Genomic DNA, 17452 nt, shown 5'->3' on the forward strand with positions numbered 1-17452 from the left:
GGGTTTCTTCCTGGGAACTCTATTATGAAAACCCTTGTTGCGAAGAACTGTCCTTACTGTTTCCGAATGAATATGTATTTCATGATCGTCTTCCAATGTATTTCGAATTTCCACTGCCGTTCTTCTGGGGTTTTTTGTAACTTAACGGTCAATGGAGCACTTAATGCGGGGAGTTATTTTTGGCGGAGGGCCACTTCGAGGTCCACCATGAAGTGAATTGGTGGTTGGAAAATTTTCTAAAACTCTTTGAATACTAGATTTGGCCCGTCCAACAATTTTGGCAATACTGTTTAATGAATTTCCTTCATTCCTCAATCTAATAATTTGTTCACGCAATTCAATGCTAATCTCTTTACTTTTTGGCGCCATATCGATCAATTATTCTGTCTAACTAGTGAGAAACCTGTGCACAAGCTGGTCAGATTACAACTATTGCAGAAACCAGACGTTAACTTGCAGCAACATGTCAGATCTTAGAGGAATATCGCAAAATCTATTGCCCGTACGCATACCTTTTTGTCCTGCAATTATGAGTTTTTTTATTTTGTTAAAAGAGGATTTTTTTAAATGTTTTGTTAATAATAAAATTTAATATATTTTGGACATAAATAATTTTTCGAAAAGATGTTTTTCCTTCTCTGATCCGTTTTGTCCAAACAGCCATTTTTGATTGGGGTACGCATACTTTTCTGTGGCACTGTATATTGACCACTAGGGATATTTGGAAGCAAATTCCGGTTTCATATTTACAGACCTGTTTGTGTTCTATAGATGTTAAAAATTATCTATAAATTATATTTAAATAATAAAATTGATCATTAATATGAATCCACAGCGTTTTATTTTCAAATAAGCCGCTGTACGAATACTTTTTACACCGACTGTATCTAAATTTATTGGCGGTGAGATCAAACGGTATAACACCAGTGTCGTCTGTTGGTTTTAACTTATTATTCCTGTACTTTATTAATTTATTTTAATCTCAGTTCAGGCGAGCCTGTTTTCGTTTCGTTAAAAAACGGCATCGTTTCGTTTTGCTTAAAAATATTAGCGGAGAATAATAAGTGTACATATTTACCTACGCACACATGTACACAGATATGCAGTTTCAACAATCACGAACTAAATCATGGAAGCACCTAATGGTGGCGGCTTTTCTTTGTGGGTTTCCCCCTATTCGCTGCCAAACTTATTTTATGGCTTGTTACTCATTTTATCAACAAACTGGGGTATAAACGCAATAAGGAAGAATAAATCGGTCGCCGTAAGCCGGACTAATTCGCCGAAATTTCAAAAACGAAAGAGTAGCTTTTCTGCCCTTTAAAATTGGATCGGAGCCTGCCCAATTTCATGTTTAAGCGTGTTCGATACGGTCGTCAGTTATCCGTCATACAACCAACGGAGGGGCCGAAAAACGCTCACCTGTTCGTTAAATTTGCATTCGGTGAACCCAGTGAGGCCTTACAGCGCAAATATTCGCGAAATAAATCATGTGAATCGTTGCAAGACTGTTTAACGAATAACATACGCAACATCGGTCTATTATCGATTAATATACAGGGTGTCTGTAAAAGGTTTTTACAACGCTCTACCACAGATTCTTCAGATCAAAACAAGACGATTTAGCCATATTTAGTCTAGTCCAAAAGTTGATAATAACAGCGCTAGAGGGCGTCAAAGTTGAAAATTAAAAATCAATTTTTTAACATATTTTCCATACTGTACAACATAAAAACGTGAAAGTTGGTGTAGGGGAGTTTTTCATGACGCCGAATTCATATCTGCTAATAAATTGCACTTACCTGGTAGAGGGCGCCACTTACGGCCCACCGCATGTATTAAATTGATTGAAACTTTTTTACCTCCTGGTATAAATGATTTTCGAATACAGTAGTGTATTTGGTCATCGTTTATAAATAAAAAAGGTATACCTTGTTGATGTTGCTACGAGGAGCAGTTTACGAGATAAATGCATTTTAGTAATTCAGGTGTAAGATTTTAGATTAAACAACTTATTTACTACAAAAAGGTATTCTTGATAAGACCTTTAATAATTCGCAGTAGTTTTACAAGAAAACTTAATTACCAAATCATGAATACAAAGAAATAAGAATATCACAAAAACTGTTCAAAGAGTCCACCATTTGCACGTATACAAAGGTTTATAAAATTAGCAAAAAAAAGTTTAGCAAATATTCTTTAGATAAAAATACGACTTTCAGAAATGTATTTGTCAGGTATTTAGTGTAAACGACTTGCTTTTACACGAACAATTTTTATTAGTTGTGTCCATTTTTACATCTAAATAAAAGTATTGTCAATAATTTTAATTAATTTGAAAATTAAATTTTCGAGACACATTTTGCACTAAATGTTAGAAATCATTTAAATGAACAGTACCCAAATAAATGGATAGGCAGAGGTAATGACGCCCCTGTAAAATGGCCACCACGTTCTCCGGACTTAAATCCAATGGATTATTTTTTATGGGGACACCTTAAGTCCATGGTTTACATGACAACCGTCGATAACGAAGAACAACTGTGGCAACGTATTCAAGATGCAATAAATAATATTAGAAACGACGAAGAAGTTATGCAAAGAGTACATTTTAATTTTCTTCGGCGTATAAACCTTTGTATACGTGCAAATGGTGGACTCTTTGAACAGTTTTTGTGATATTCTTATTTCTTTGTATTCATGATTTGGTTTGGTTTGGAAGTTGTTCAATCTAAAATCTTACACCTGAATTACTAAAATGCATTTATCTCGTAAACGGCTCCTCGTAGCAACATCAACAAGGTATACCTTTCTTATTTATAAACGATGACCAAATACACTACTGTATTCGAAAATCATTTATACCAGGAGGCAAAAAAGTTTCAATCAATTTAATACATGCGGTGGGCCGTAAGTGGCGCCCTCTACCAGGTAAGTGCAATTTATTAGCAGATATGAATTCGGCGTCATGAAAAACTCCCCTACACCAACTTTCACGTTTTTATGTTGTACAGTATGGAAAATATGTTAAAAAATTGATTTTTAATTTTCAACTTTGACGCCCTCTAGCGCTGTTATTATCAACTTTTGGACTAGACTAAATATGGCTAAATCGTCTTGTTTTGATCTGAAGAAGTTGTGGTAGAGCGTTGTAAAGACCCTTTACAGACACCCTGTATATCGATTCGAGTCGAACGTCGAGAATTGGTATCTCCTTCGAGACATTTTTAGTTTCCCCTGACTTGCGCTTTATCATTTTTTGTCACGCACACTGATGGTCCGATTTGAACACGCAAACGAAAAATCCAGTGACTATAATGCAAATAAATATCTCGATCCATATCTATGTATGTAATCATCGCGAGTTTTCATTACAAGGCAAATTATTGAAGAATGATTGTGCTGCTCCATCGTCCATTTTTCAGTTGTCAACATATATTATGCAGTGAGCTTATGCGGCTATTTGATATTGGCTGCGCGTCTTCGGGTGGCGTATATTTCCTCCACAGTTGCCGAGGGAATAATCGCAGAAAAACCAGATCATCTGACATGATGAAATGTTGCCTCGCTTTGGTTTTTTTTTTCAATAAACTTTGTTAAGATACACGTCTGTATTGCCTTTGGTCTTCTGCAAAACGGCTCATTATGTGACTGTGCACATTGACATTGTCGGACGAGTTTCGTTTTTTTCGCTCGAGTTTCGATTTTCATTCACAAGGTAAGGGCCTGGTGACGGACGCAAAAAACGGGGAGGATAATATACTGGTTCAACGGATTTAATTATACCTAACGGAAAATCGAACTTTCAAATCCGTAGATGCTCGATTAATTGTTGGTCGATGACAGCAGTCGATGCGGGCGCCAGTACCAAAACAGTTCTTTGTCTTTACTCGGTAGTATATATATGTTTGCTTAACCATTGTAGGGAAACATATACATATGTACATCGATACTATAAAAAGATAACATCTGCAAACATCTGGCCGTACACAAAAAGTGCACCGGTGAAACCTAAATCCTTGCCTGACCCATAATAACTCATTACTACCTAGAAACGTGCTATTTGTCGATGAGAACCGAAAACTTCCTCGCCTTTCGGATTTTTACGTAGGTATTTAGATCTTTGAAGGTTTGAGGGCTTTTCAGCCGAAACAACCCCGCTAGGTACGACACAATAAAAATTTAAACCTTCTAATAAGTAGGTAGAAAACAAACTCATCGTAAAATTGAATCTCTTGTGGCGCCACTGGCTATTAATACACGTATTATTATGTGCTGCATTCCTGGTTTTATTCTGAATTATTTTTAACACTCGGAAACGTCTTCACACGCATCTCTAAGCACGAAATTAATGAGGCCCCTTTCGAAAACGACAAAGACTCCGCTGTGGCATTAGCGTCATGTGTACGTGTATGTTATTTCTCGACGCGGTACCTATTTCTTAATGAAATTGTAAACTCACTCCTCGAGTTCTAATTGACAATAGAGATTGTTACGCTGGCGCCACTTTTTGAAGGGACGACCGGATTGAAGCTACAAGACTCGTTTTGGCAACAGTGCCGCAAATGACCGGAGCAAAATGTCATGGGATCGAAACAAATGAATTTATTTTAAAAGCGGGGTATCGTAAGGGGCCAACACAGTGTAAGCGCCGTCTTTGGCAAACGTCGAAATTGAAATTGGCAACAGTGCAATTGTGACAATTCACAGTTACTGCAGCCAATTCGATCTTCCTCATTGCTCTTTTATTGTAAATTTTTATGTTCGTGATGCCGGCGCTCAAAATCGATCGATAATTAGTAGCCAAATGTACGCCCAGTGTTTAAATTCTGTCAGTACGTTAACACTTTGGCGAGTAAACCTCAAAACGTGCTTGACAGTCATTATTTTCTCCAAAACATCTTAAAAACAGGTTCCAATCGTGTTGAAAGTTGTTTAAGTACATCACTGCAATGACTTGGAGTACCTTAAGTATTTATCACGTAGAGAATTTTGTTGTGTTTCGCATTGAGCTTTCGATAAAATCGTGGGTAGATCCTTATTTGCTTAAGAACATTTGCAAATCGTTGCGGACCAAGCCAGGTTGCATGTTTAAACTGGAATTTTTGTGAGTTTCGCGGAGTCGGTCACATGGTAACCGATGACATAGAGATTTCTTCGGTTGTGACTTGCAAAACCGCAACATTTGTTCGCATTATTTGACCCTAAATAAATTCCTAAAACGCGCACCCACTTAAATTCAGGTATGTCCATGGTATTGCGGCTAAATTAAGTCGCAAACTTCATCAAGCGATTCGATCCGATAAACCGAAAACGCAAATAAGAAAAAACTGAACGCGTCTGCGCGCCAGAGTCGCGGCAATACAACAAAAGCCGATCGCGAAACCGTTCTTGGAAAGCCGGCCCCGGTCAATTGAATTGTCAATTGCAAAAAGACCAAACGGAAAGAGGTGAAAAAATGTCATCGGAGGCCTGGGATCGGAAAGTTGAGAAGGCGCATTTATGTACAATATAAGGTCATATATGGTGGACAAGTGCAGATATGTACGTACCAGGTGTGCTTGCATTAGTCAGGGGGATGGTCAAGGGAAAAATGCGCCTCGAATTTCGTACGAACGTACGTCAATGAACACACCCTCAACATATGTACATTTGAATGTACATATCAAAAGTCGAAACTTCTAAAGATGAGGATTTCACGGCCTTCCTCGTGGTCGTCTCATCTTCCCGACGGGCTTTCGCTATCGCCTCGGAGAATTTTACGCCGTAGTAGGGGTAGGAGGAGTGGTGACCTAACTTACATTTTACGTAAATGAGGGTTGTAATTGGTTTTACAATTCCCCGGTATGGATATTTATAGTAAAAACAGACCCATGCTTCGGCCGCAGGTTGTAAAACAAAGGGTCATATTATCGGCAACATGCTCTTCCATGAGCCGAAGATCTCGTTTGCTCTGTTGGCACAACGGTGCAAACCAGTCTCCGACGGTCGGGATTGAGCCCAACATTTGAAAATCCACTCTTACGTATGAAACGCGCAGAATCGTGATAGGTTCTGCCCGTTGTGAGAACAAACCCAGGTAGTACCGCGGCGTCTCAACGATTTCAGCGTGCGTGCTTTCACTTCGATTCGGTACGTTTCAGTTCCCCGGCCGTCGCACTTCGTGGTGCCGGTTTGGTTACGTGTGTCTTTAGCAGTGAGTTCTTCAAGCTTATTTAACTAAGTGAGGGAGTGAAGGATTTTGAATTAAAGTTGTTAGGAGTGTATTAATTAAGTTTGCAGACGATAGCTGTTGATTGGGGTGGGGAGGAAGAGAACTTATTTCCAGATCTCATAGTGTGTAGAACTTAGTAAGTATATGTGTATATTTGTATATATATAATGTATATATGTTCGTATATGTATATATGTATGTATTTGTGTAAGTTGTGTCAACGTGCATAGTATTGAAACCGTGGATAAAGGTTCAATTGCTTCAAAGGGCAATACTGTTTGTATCGAATATTCTACGCTCATTTGAGTCCCTGCTTCCTATCACCCCACCATTGCACCATTCTGCTGTAAAAATGGAACCTTTTCGTGCATATATTTCAACGTGCTTATGTTATTACTTGAGATGTTGAAAACTACTCGAAAAACTGAGTAAAAATTGAATTTCTCGTCGTCAACTTTCCCTGAATGCAAAATTTCGTTCAGAACGTCACGGTACTGTCCAAAAATACACCCAAAACCGAAATTGCAGTTTTAATTTGAATAACCTGTATCTGAAAAACGTAGTCGTTGCAGCCCTAACTTATTATCCTGAAATTCTGCATAAGTTCGCCTCTTAAAATGTGTCCCCAGGCATAATGAACACCCAATATATAAATTTTAAAAAAGCGTTTCGTTGTATATCCGTAACAAGTTCGTGTCCAGCTTGTTTATCGATGTGTGTAGGTATTAGACCGACATACGTATTATGTGTGTGTTCACAAATAATGTTGATTCAAATCCCTCTATCTCCAGACATGCAGTTCAAATTCCAAAAATCGATATCAGTTCTATCGTAATTTAACACTTATTTTAGTATCTAATTCTTACACTATTATGTTAAAACTCCTATGATTAGTGCTCCAGGTAGCCGGGGTTTACGATCCTCATTTAAGCCCCGTCTGCACCTGCTGCGGGCCGGTGCTGGGATACGGGAAAACGGGCAGATTAGTCACGAAATTTAATACCTGCTTACTGTTATTGTTTGTTTATGCATTCGAAAAGGGAGAATAGCAGGCAAATCCCCGATTAGAATAAACTGCAGAAATGTTTAAAGCAAAAAAGGGATTATATTTTTACTGTGCGTTTTCCATGTCTCGTTTCATGTCTCGAGAGCGTTCTTCACTTCTGAAAGGTCTGTGCCTCATTTGGGCGCGTTTCAGCAAGTAGCGCGTTCGGTGCTGCTCAGTACGAAATGGAAAATTTCCATTTGCCGCACGGCAAAAATCCCGCTTTAAAAACCCCCTGTGTATGTCTATCGGACATGTGTTTGGACAAATGTAGTAGCCCCTCCGTTGTCGGTAACACCTATCAAAAGAAGTTATTTAATAAAAGATAATTAATTAGCAACATTTATATACTCGTTTAAAAAACAATTACGTGTGCATCAAGACAAATTGTCGCGAAAAGTAATCGGGCTTGGTTTCGGCATACGAAGAATATTAATCAGTTTTTTCCGTGTACGTACTGCATTTCAATGAGCACATTTATTTATGTGTCGAGTCAAGTGAGATTATCCGTGCCTCAATTCCGAATATGAGTCCTGTTCGGCATATTCCCTCCTTGAGGTGCAGGAATATGTGTCCTTATGTTGCTCAAGATTTGAACTAGAAATTATAGAGACGCGCGGCATTGTTAGAACGTGTACGTAGCTATTAAAAGTACGGAGACTTCCTGTTGGGAAAAATGAGAACGGCGCAAGATGTCATTTGGGCTCGGATGGGACTGGACTGGATGCTCTGGAGCTATTTATATGAGGTTCCACATAAAGAAGCACACGAAATTAGATTAGCGCGGTTTTTAACTCTAGGTGTGCATAGTTGGCATAGCAGTGGAATACTACCGACATTCTGTATTATTTGCTTCGCCACGAAGCGCTACACAAAACGGCGCTTATATGAAGTTTCGATGGTGTCCCGAGCTCCTCCAGCCCAGAAGTCAAGGACGGTAAAAAAACACGGAATTAACATATCGAAGCAGGTAAAAACACGCTCAAATGGTCATTTAGTCGGGTACTTGATAGAGTTTTGAGCACAGCTATGACATAAAGATCAGATTTCTTCATCGGTGCAAAACACTTTATTTTTTTATTTATTTATTTATTTTTTTTTTTTTTGCCGGCAATTGACGACGTCGTGCTATTAATCGACTAATTAACGGACAAGACACACGGGGAAGCAATGCGTTTCCGGCAAAACGTTCTGGAAACTTCAAATGGCCTTTCCATGCCCCCGTGGCTCTCTCCATGCAGCAATTTCAATTCGGCCTTTTTTTCGTGCCGTAAAGGCCGCATTGGCAACGCAATCGAGCTTCATTATCGTTTTAACGTCACTTTTCAATATTTACTTTGAAATAAAACTCAATGCGAAAACGTTCGCTGGGGTGTTTGCGTTAAATCACTTATTTTAGACGATGTATAACATTGAAGATCGACTTGTTTACATCATCACCTCGTATGCGTGTAGGTACCTACCTAACGCTCTTTTAAATCGTTGTTATTCAAATATTAATGACCACTGCAAGAGGACGTGAAATTATGTCTGTAGCTGTTTCAAAACCGGTAGAACTTGTAGTAAAATTTACCATAAAAGGCCGGTGGTTTGATCAAAAATAGCCTGACTGACACTAAACAGATTTTTATGTTAATCCTTCCTCATTAACATATTACTCATATTTAAATCAATGCGTAAAGATAGAATCGCCGAGTTTCCCACTTAAGGAAATACATCAAAGTGTCAAATAAAACACCCCGATTTTTTGTGTTTCGATAAGTGCTCCGTTCCTTAACTCGTTATCGAAATTTATTTATTTCTCAGCGATCAGGCAACAATTAGCGGTGCAAAAGGCATTAACGCTCTGGACTACATATAAGCACCTCTCAATTGCTGATCCCCGTAAGCGCAACAATCTCACATTGGCTCCTTATCGATGCCCTGAAAGCAAACAATATACATTTATGTTTGTTTACCTAATGTTTTCTGAGAATTATCGATTTAGTGCCCTATCTGGCCCCCGTCGACGTGTCCTTTCCGCAAAAGAGATATGTGTAGGTGTGTATAAGGTCTCTATTAAGTGGCCCAATTTAAAAAGCTTTTCAACCCATTTGCGAGCGCCTGCCATGGCGCTGGCACGGGCGCACGCATGCATACCTCTGCCCATGGTAAAGTTTGGTGGCGCACATATTACTGATTAGATGCGGGCAAACAATCGCAAAATGATTTAAAAACTGTTCGATCGAAAGTCGAGAATTTTCAACTTTTCAACTGAAGATCCCCGCCCGCCTTCTCGCCTCGGCGAACTGAAAAGTACCAACCGACTCGGTCCGGTATTCCAGCCGATCTAGTATCTCAAAAGGTACAAACATCCTTGAGATGCTGAGTTGATGACTACCATCAATTACATCGATTCCTTATTGACTTTAAATAAAAATGATTTATTTAGAATGCTTATTGGAATATTTGTAAACGCCGTGAAGATGAAGCGGTACCTGGAAGGCTATGTAAATTTGGAAGTGAAGAATGCACTAAAAACCTTCAAGGTGTATCAATATAGAGGTCCTTGTAAAAAGCCCATAAACGAAGATCGATCTACTCGATCTCAGCCATTTCCCTTTATGGTGATGCAATCCCTAATGGGAATCTAATATTATTAATGGTGTTTTTCTTTAACCTATTAATTAACCTATTTAAAGCTCGACTATGGTGGGTTGGACTCGTGGCGTGGGCCTACACAAATCACAATCATTTACCAAACTAAAATTACTGTACTTTCGTGTAGATAATTTATGCAACTACCTGATTCTGTTATTATGAGAGTTGCACTCTACAGGGTTCCGACTGTTAACGCTTATTACCGAATGTTCTAGCAGTTATGATGGAAAATTTACTTGCGACAGTGCAACAATAATTCGAGTTATTTTTATGGTTACAAGGAGTAAAGGTGGTAATGTCACAGCATTTGTGCGGCTTACCATGCGTACCTCTCGAAGTCCCAATTCATCAAAACCTACTTACCACCAATCTCCTTTCTGCTTATTCTAAATAGGTACGGTGCAATATTCTCATACATTTCAAATAAAGATTAACGACTCTGGTACTGTGAGCGAGTCGAAGCGGTACCATCGCCGTTCCCGTCGTCGTCATGAAACGCCCAGTTATTTCCAAATAAAAGAAAATCGAGACCAAGAGGCCGCATTCCAATTCCAGACATGCGAGTGAGCTGTTTACAATGGGCCCCGAGAAAGAAAAACTATCGAGACAATCGGCGAAAAAACGAGAAGGAAAACGCAAACAAAAAAAAATGCGCTGTGTAAAGGTACTAGTGTAATTAAGGAGTTTTTGCAGTGGTGGTGCCAATATGCGGAAACTGTTTTAGTAGTCATTCAGGAAGAATGGGAAGCCACCCAAGGCGCCCCTTCGAGTCGAAAGGGAAGACCTATCCGTGTTGAGAGGAGCACTTGACGAAGACATGAATAAAAATTACGTATTGAGGGGGATAATTTGTAAAGTTTCAAGTGATTCATGCACGTGTGTGTGTCAGACATTCTGACCCTTTTCTATAAGTTATGGTATCCGGTGCCCCGGCTGGATTTCCGTTGGTTGCCCATAGTTCTAGTGATTGTACACGTAAATCTATACATATACACTCATCACTTAGGTTTTTGTGTATAAACCGATTTAATTTTCATCGCCTTGAAAGGCGTGGGTCTTACCATTTTAGAGCGTCAAGCTCCATTCCACTTCGCCTTCAACCACCCACAGGTCTAAGTGCTTTTTTACCGTCGATTATTCAATGCAATATTATTCTTGTGTCCGATTTTACAATTTATATTTCTTTGATGCAGAACCGATTTTAATTTATTGGGTTTGAGATTATTGAGTGAGGGCATGTTCGGAGGTTCTGGCGTGGGAAATTACGTCATGAACAATCTCACCTGCACTTTGATAATTTCGCCCTTAGGGTTGTTTAACTTATTTCACCGAGTTCTATATTACTACTAGTATAATCGGTATAGTTGAATTAAATATGTTTATTTTTTCTTTTCAGGGATGCTGCATGAATATGTGGGTCCATGGGTTCTGTGCCATTTTGGTTGCTTTGATTAACTTCAGGGTTACCTTCGTGCTAGCAGGTATACGTAATAGTTGTTTATTTCATATTGATTGGGCGGATCTATTCGTCCTGCACCGTATCGCAGACGGTAACTCGGACGTCAGAGTGTCCCATAATGTAGTGACGGTATATATGTAAGAGTGGCAAATAATTGCGTTCGCCTTATTTTCAAGAAACATCTGTTTTAACGTAAAATGCAAAAATTCGTATTATAATAAGCAACCTACTAGACTTGCGACCTAAATAAATATTGCATATCGTATATTACTTTATCTTATGCTGCCGTTTAATTTACAAAAATTTGTACTATAGGTTTTACATCAAAACAACGTTTTTGAAAATACGGCGAACGCAGTGTGGTCTTCTGCATTCGTCGCTCTGGCGCAATTGGGCATTTGTGAAATGCATTTGTCATTTATTTATTATAAAAATGGTTTTTTCCCTTTAAAAATGAAACATGTTTGTTTTCATCTCTAATTCATCAGACTTCGAACACCTGGAAGTAGAGCCGGAACGTATAACTCTACCGGTAGGCTTCGAAACTATGCTCACTTGCGATATGAACATAGAGCCCGACCAATTCCAATGGAAATTTTACCCGTCAACGGAGCTCTACAATAGCAATGCCAACATTCAACTGAGCAACCCTGGTTATCGTTTAATTCCCGAGAATGTTTACAGCATCAAAGGAGATAAATCTGTTTTACCTTTGAAGGTGACAAGATCAGTACCAATTATTAATTGAAGTATTTTAAAGTTAATTTGTGCAGCTGAAAGAAGAAGACGTGGGCGATTACCAATGCTTGGCATACTATGGGGCCTCGGTGGTTGCTTCGGTACCCTGGCGGGTCACTCTGTCTCGCATGGGTCCAATGCCTCACCAAGAAACAATTTCGGTGTCGGTGCAGGCAGGTAACACGGTGAGTTGGAGGTGTTACGTACCAGAATCCAATCCTCCCGCGTATATGTACTACCAAAAAGGGGATCAGTACGTATCGCATCCTAAAGATGCGGATAAGATTGGGAGTATGATACTCTCAAATGTTAGCCTGAGCGACTCTAACACTTACAGGTAAGAGTTGATGTTGATGTTGAGGTATTGCGTTAAACTGGTTGAAACAGTACCAACAAATGTTTTTTCTTATTCTAATTTTTAGATGCACCACAACAAACACTTTCGAAAAGAAAATAATTAATGCAGTACTTAATTTAGAAGTTCTTCATAATGGACCCATGAAAGCTCCTAGTTTCATTTCCAACCCTGTAACGAAGTACACTGCTCTTAAAGGTATTTTTGACATTGTGATAAATTAAGAGATTCCACATTGCATTACCTTAGATGCGTGTCTGTTTCTCGAGTGTTCCGCTGTGGGAAATCCCGTTCCCAAAGTATCATGGATTAAACTTCGCTCCCAAATGCCTTCTAGTCGCATGGAAATCGTGCCAGGTGGTCTTATCATACGAAATGTAACGTCAAATGACGACGGAGTGTATGTTTGTACCCATACAAATTCTCAGGGGAAATTGTCCCAAGAGATCACCGTTAATTACAATGAGGAGCCGAGCATAAATTGCTCTAATAATACCATCAAGATTAAACAGGGAGAAAACCTCGATTTCAGCTGCGAGGTTAAAGGTATGTAGGTTTAAAGTTTAATAGTAGTTTAAGGTTTGTCAGTTTGTTCTTGTGCTTCATTACGCAAATTTAATTATGACGTTGACGATATTTCAGGGGTTCCCGAGCCACAAATCGTGTGGTTTCTCAACGGGTTCTCCGTATTAAACGATAGTGAAATCGAAGCAGTGGGTAATAAAATTTACTTCAGGCCTGTCGAAAAACGGCACGCGGGCAATTTGCAGATATTTGCCCGCAACATTGTCAAGACTGTATATGGTAGTGTAAGCATCAGGGTGTTTCCCATAGCGACCAGTATAGATGAAATTACCACGCCTATGCATGGCGGGCAGCGACATAAAAACAAGTAAGTCAAGAAATTTGATTCTTCTGGGTCCCCGGTGCAATTGGGATAATTAATCCTTTTCGATTATAGAAAATCTCCGAATACAAAAAGGCCTCCTAAACATAAACCGGCCAAAATGATCCCGCCCAGTCGACCAGTGATTTCGAGGGTAAACGATGAAACTGTGGTGGTTCGATGGAACGTCACGACAAACAACGGACTGCCCATTAACTTTTTTAAGATACAGTATAAAGACTTAGGGCTTGGGACCAACAATAAAGATAGTTATAGAAGCAGTTCAGGTTAGTTCAAAGGTTCGATTCAGTACCAATGATGAATATTTTCTAATAATATGTCACCAAAAGAAATACCTATCAGTTAACTACAAGTATTTACGGCGTTGTCAACTTGGAATAGGAAAATTTTCGAATTAAAACAGCAAGAGCAAGTCAAACGTTAACTCTATAAGCTCCTGATTTGAGGTATATTCATCTATTTCTCACGGAAAAAAAGGAACTGACAGTTAACCAAAAGTATTTACAACTTTGTCGCATTTGCACGTTAATTTTTAGAATGGAATACGGCAAACTCGGAAATTCCTTCGGCACAAAGGGCCCATGAAATCACGGAACTCACTCCCGACCACATATATAAATTTCGCGTGGCCGCAGTGTACCTGAACGACGCCTGCAAATTGAGCCCATTGTCGAAAAAGTTTCACTTACAAACTCTCGATTTCGAGCAACGTAACCCGTTGCCTCTTTGTAAAATCACGCGCATTGAGACCGTTAATCATACGGCGGTTCAAATATACTGGCAGGTAAGTGAACGCATTTTTTTGTCTGTAGAATCGCTAAATGACGAAAGTAATGCCTAGGCAGCTACTTTTTACAATCGCAGTTATAAGATTATTCGTCATTAAACAGTTCGGCCATTAAATACATCACTGTCTACAGATCCATTTCTGTATACGAAATCAAACCTCTAATATTATTATAGTGCAATTCGTTCAACGTGCCCATTGATGGATTCTACATTAATTATATCCTGGCTACAAGAGCAGGGGACGATTATATGATGACGCCAGTGGAAGGTCAGGACATCAGAAGTGCCATAATTGATCACCTGCAACCGGACACCAGTTACGATTTTAAAATGCAAAGCTTCACTCAGAAGTTGGCCGGGGAATTTAGTCCATTGATGAAAGGCCGGACGGCCGGTAAAACTAAACGTTATTTTCTGTAGGGATTTTCTGTGATTTTTTTTTTTTAGCTAATCCCGCAGGTTCTGTGACTACAGTTACGGTTCCGCCAACGAGCAAAAATGTAGATACAAGCGTACCAGATAACAACATCTACGTTATTGGTGCGGTGTCCGTAATCGTGTTCGGACTACTTGCGACGGGGGTGATATTGCTGTTTGTTTGTAGGAGATGGCAGAAAAACAAACTCTCAGGTATTGGCCGATATTCCGTTTTAAATGTCGAGTTGGCATCGAAACAAATGTTTTTCGCCTCTTGAAATAATAGACACTGACGGTGGACGACAAACTGATAAAGATATTTGTTCAATTTTTAACATCACTCGTTTTATCAAATTCGGCCAGTGTGATCGCCCGTCAGCCGGAGGATAAACATCTGACTTTCGCGGTAACTGAGTTTTTTTATAAGTTAGAATAATGTCTTGTAGGCGAACAAGATAAACCGGCGGTTGAGCACCACATCCAAGCCGACGGAAGTGACTACGTGGTAGAACCGAAACCTCTACACAGAACCAATGGATGTGCTTTACCCGGGAATAGAATCACCATCACTTCAAACCCCTTAGCAGACGCTGATAAGGTAATAATATGTTCTATACATTTACTTAAACACAGATTATCCATTTTTTTCTTTTGTTTTGTTGAGGAATAACGCGTCACACACAAGTAGAAGTTGAATTGCACCCTATTCCTAGTTAAACTCAGGGCTCAGACGAAAATCTTTCTTGACATTTTGGCAGCCGTCATTATAATCTAGGAAAAACTTTGTATAAAAAAATGAAAATAAAGAGAACTAAATTGGATGGCACATGAGTATGTAAAACGAAACGCGCTAAAAATATTTTCGTCCTAGAAGCTGAGGAACCACGGTTTTTGTGTAAACTTGTATAAACAGAAAACTTCCATTCCAGGGCTATTGAGACTAGGAATTTCCAGAACATTTCACATATTTTACATATTTACATTCCATACATTTTAATTCTGTTAGTTTTCGTCTTTTTATAACAAGTTTTCATAGGTATAAATGCAGCCACTAAAATGCTAACAAAGATTTTCATTCTAGTCTGACTGAACTGAAATCAATGCGCAATTTTACACCTACTTATATGTGAGGCGTTACTTCTAAACAAAATTTATGAAAAAAAAGGTAATCAGTAAAAACCTCCTAAAAATATTGTAAGGAATATATGGCAAAAAGTTAATAATTACTATTGTCTGTTCTGTCGTTTGTCTTTCCTTTTGCGTAGCATTCTTCAATTATGCCTCACTAACAACTACGGATTAAGTGTTTGTAAATGCGAAATAGTTTTAGACATAAACAATCCGAGGGCAATAATTTTGATTTATTTTACTTACAATATATGCATTATTTTTGTCCCAGCAACAGGTTTGTCAACTGTCTACGAAGAATAATTGTATTCTTCAAGAGAGAATAGTTGACGAACCTTCACTGCGCTCCTCCAAAGCGATACTAAAACTAGGTTAATTCGTCTCTATTCCAGACATTTCTAGATCGGATTTTTTCCAGAATCCGACCGTGATCGAAATGCGAAATCTAGCCAATAACAATGTGCGTCACCAGTCCGAGCGGCTGAACGCCCAACTTTCGGAGAGTGCGGACGGCCACGTCAAACACCAACATAAAAAGCAGCTTCGTCGGAGCAGAGAAGACTGTTCCACTGGTAGTAACTACGTGTAAAATTAACTATAGTAGTGTCGACTGAATTTTCAAACGGGGAAGTTCCGAGTCTAGCAAATTAATCGTTTCTGTGATAAAAAGAAGACAAAATATTCTTTCAGAAGTTCTTAGGACTTATATGGGATTTTTGCCATTTGGTTGTTTTTTGTATTCGAAATTTAAAAAAGAACCAAGACGGTTTTGTGCCTAATTGAAATAAGTTTTGTCTCGCAGCTCGCACTAGTGTATATACTTATTTTATATATTGTATAAAGTGTGGAAGTATTTTTAGATTTGAATAGTCGTAGTGTAAACAGTTTTGTTCATCTCCAGTAGGGAATAGTTAAGCTATTTATTGTGTTGGGTAATATTTTCATTTTTATACATTTTATACCAACGTAGACTTCAATGAATCGTACGATTAAGATTACGTTAAGGCCCGGTGAAGTTTAAAATGTGATAGATTTCAGTCTTGCAGATTATACGTTCTGATCAAGATTGAATAATAGTTACATACTACTGATTGTATGTAACAATTCGATAAGCACTGCATATATTGCAAATGCAATGTCCGATTTTTTAGGCTTTTGATACCGAGAATAAAGGCTTTATTTTATAGTTGCGTTTACTAATTATTGCTGGGTAGAAAACTTAATGTTTTTATTTGCTTACTAGTAGTCAAAGGCTTTTCGAAAGAAAAGGAGGAAGCAGGTTAGTTCAAGGGCAAGAAGTAATATCAACGAATGATATAAAGAGAACGAACATAAAAATGAATCATTACTCCAAGTTATAAAACATTACTCATACTAACAAGGAGACCATCATGTTTGTGTACTTAATATATATTGTACAATTAACCCCATCCTATTAATAGGTGTAAGGATTTTATCAGGTCACTTAGACAACGAGAAAAGCGTGTATAAACTTTTTTTAGACATCTTACACATATTTAAGAAGTTTCACAAAATTGCTGTGTTTTAATGAGTTAAGCGACAGCTTAAATGGTTTTGGATTCGTAGTTCAAATCGCCTCACATTCCTATTGTTTTTTCAATTTAATAATTTCATGTTATCTGGTAAAACTCTTGCACCTGTTGATAAGAGGGGGTTAACGGTACGTATGTATAAATATAAATAATATATAAAATAAAGGATTATGTGTAATTATACCAAAATCTTTTTGTTACAAGTTT

The 17452-nt window shown here is 38.5% G+C and overlaps 1 protein-coding gene across 4 annotated transcripts in view; it reads left to right on the forward strand.

The window, feature by feature from the left end:
• The window catches only part of LOC136347820 (interference hedgehog-like), a 52233-nt gene extending 35355 nt beyond the window's left edge, over positions 1-16878 (forward strand). The window contains exons 1-13 of one of the 4 annotated variants that reach the window (XM_066298140.1): positions 6110-6350; positions 11296-11380; positions 11847-12076; positions 12132-12433; positions 12519-12649; positions 12701-12997; positions 13094-13343; positions 13413-13624; positions 13895-14142; positions 14322-14541; positions 14595-14777; positions 15011-15162; positions 15601-15939. In XM_066298140.1, coding sequence (XP_066154237.1) covers positions 11305-11380; positions 11847-12076; positions 12132-12433; positions 12519-12649; positions 12701-12997; positions 13094-13343; positions 13413-13624; positions 13895-14142; positions 14322-14541; positions 14595-14777; positions 15011-15162; positions 15601-15606 — 2307 coding nt within the window. In that variant the 5' untranslated portion in view covers positions 6110-6350; positions 11296-11304 and the 3' untranslated portion in view covers positions 15607-15939. Of the gene's footprint in view, positions 1-6109; positions 6351-11295; positions 11381-11846; positions 12077-12131; positions 12434-12518; positions 12650-12700; positions 12998-13093; positions 13344-13412; positions 13625-13894; positions 14143-14321; positions 14542-14594; positions 14778-15010; positions 15163-15600; positions 15940-16084 lie in introns of those variants that run through there. The other 3 variants (XM_066298137.1, XM_066298139.1, XM_066298138.1) reach the window with 3 other exon arrangements.
• The last annotated feature ends 574 nt before the right edge of the window (positions 16879-17452 follow it).

This window comes from Euwallacea fornicatus, chromosome 30 (genome assembly GCF_040115645.1).
Source record: "Euwallacea fornicatus isolate EFF26 chromosome 30, ASM4011564v1, whole genome shotgun sequence".
NCBI classification, from domain to species: domain Eukaryota; kingdom Metazoa; phylum Arthropoda; class Insecta; order Coleoptera; family Curculionidae; genus Euwallacea; species Euwallacea fornicatus.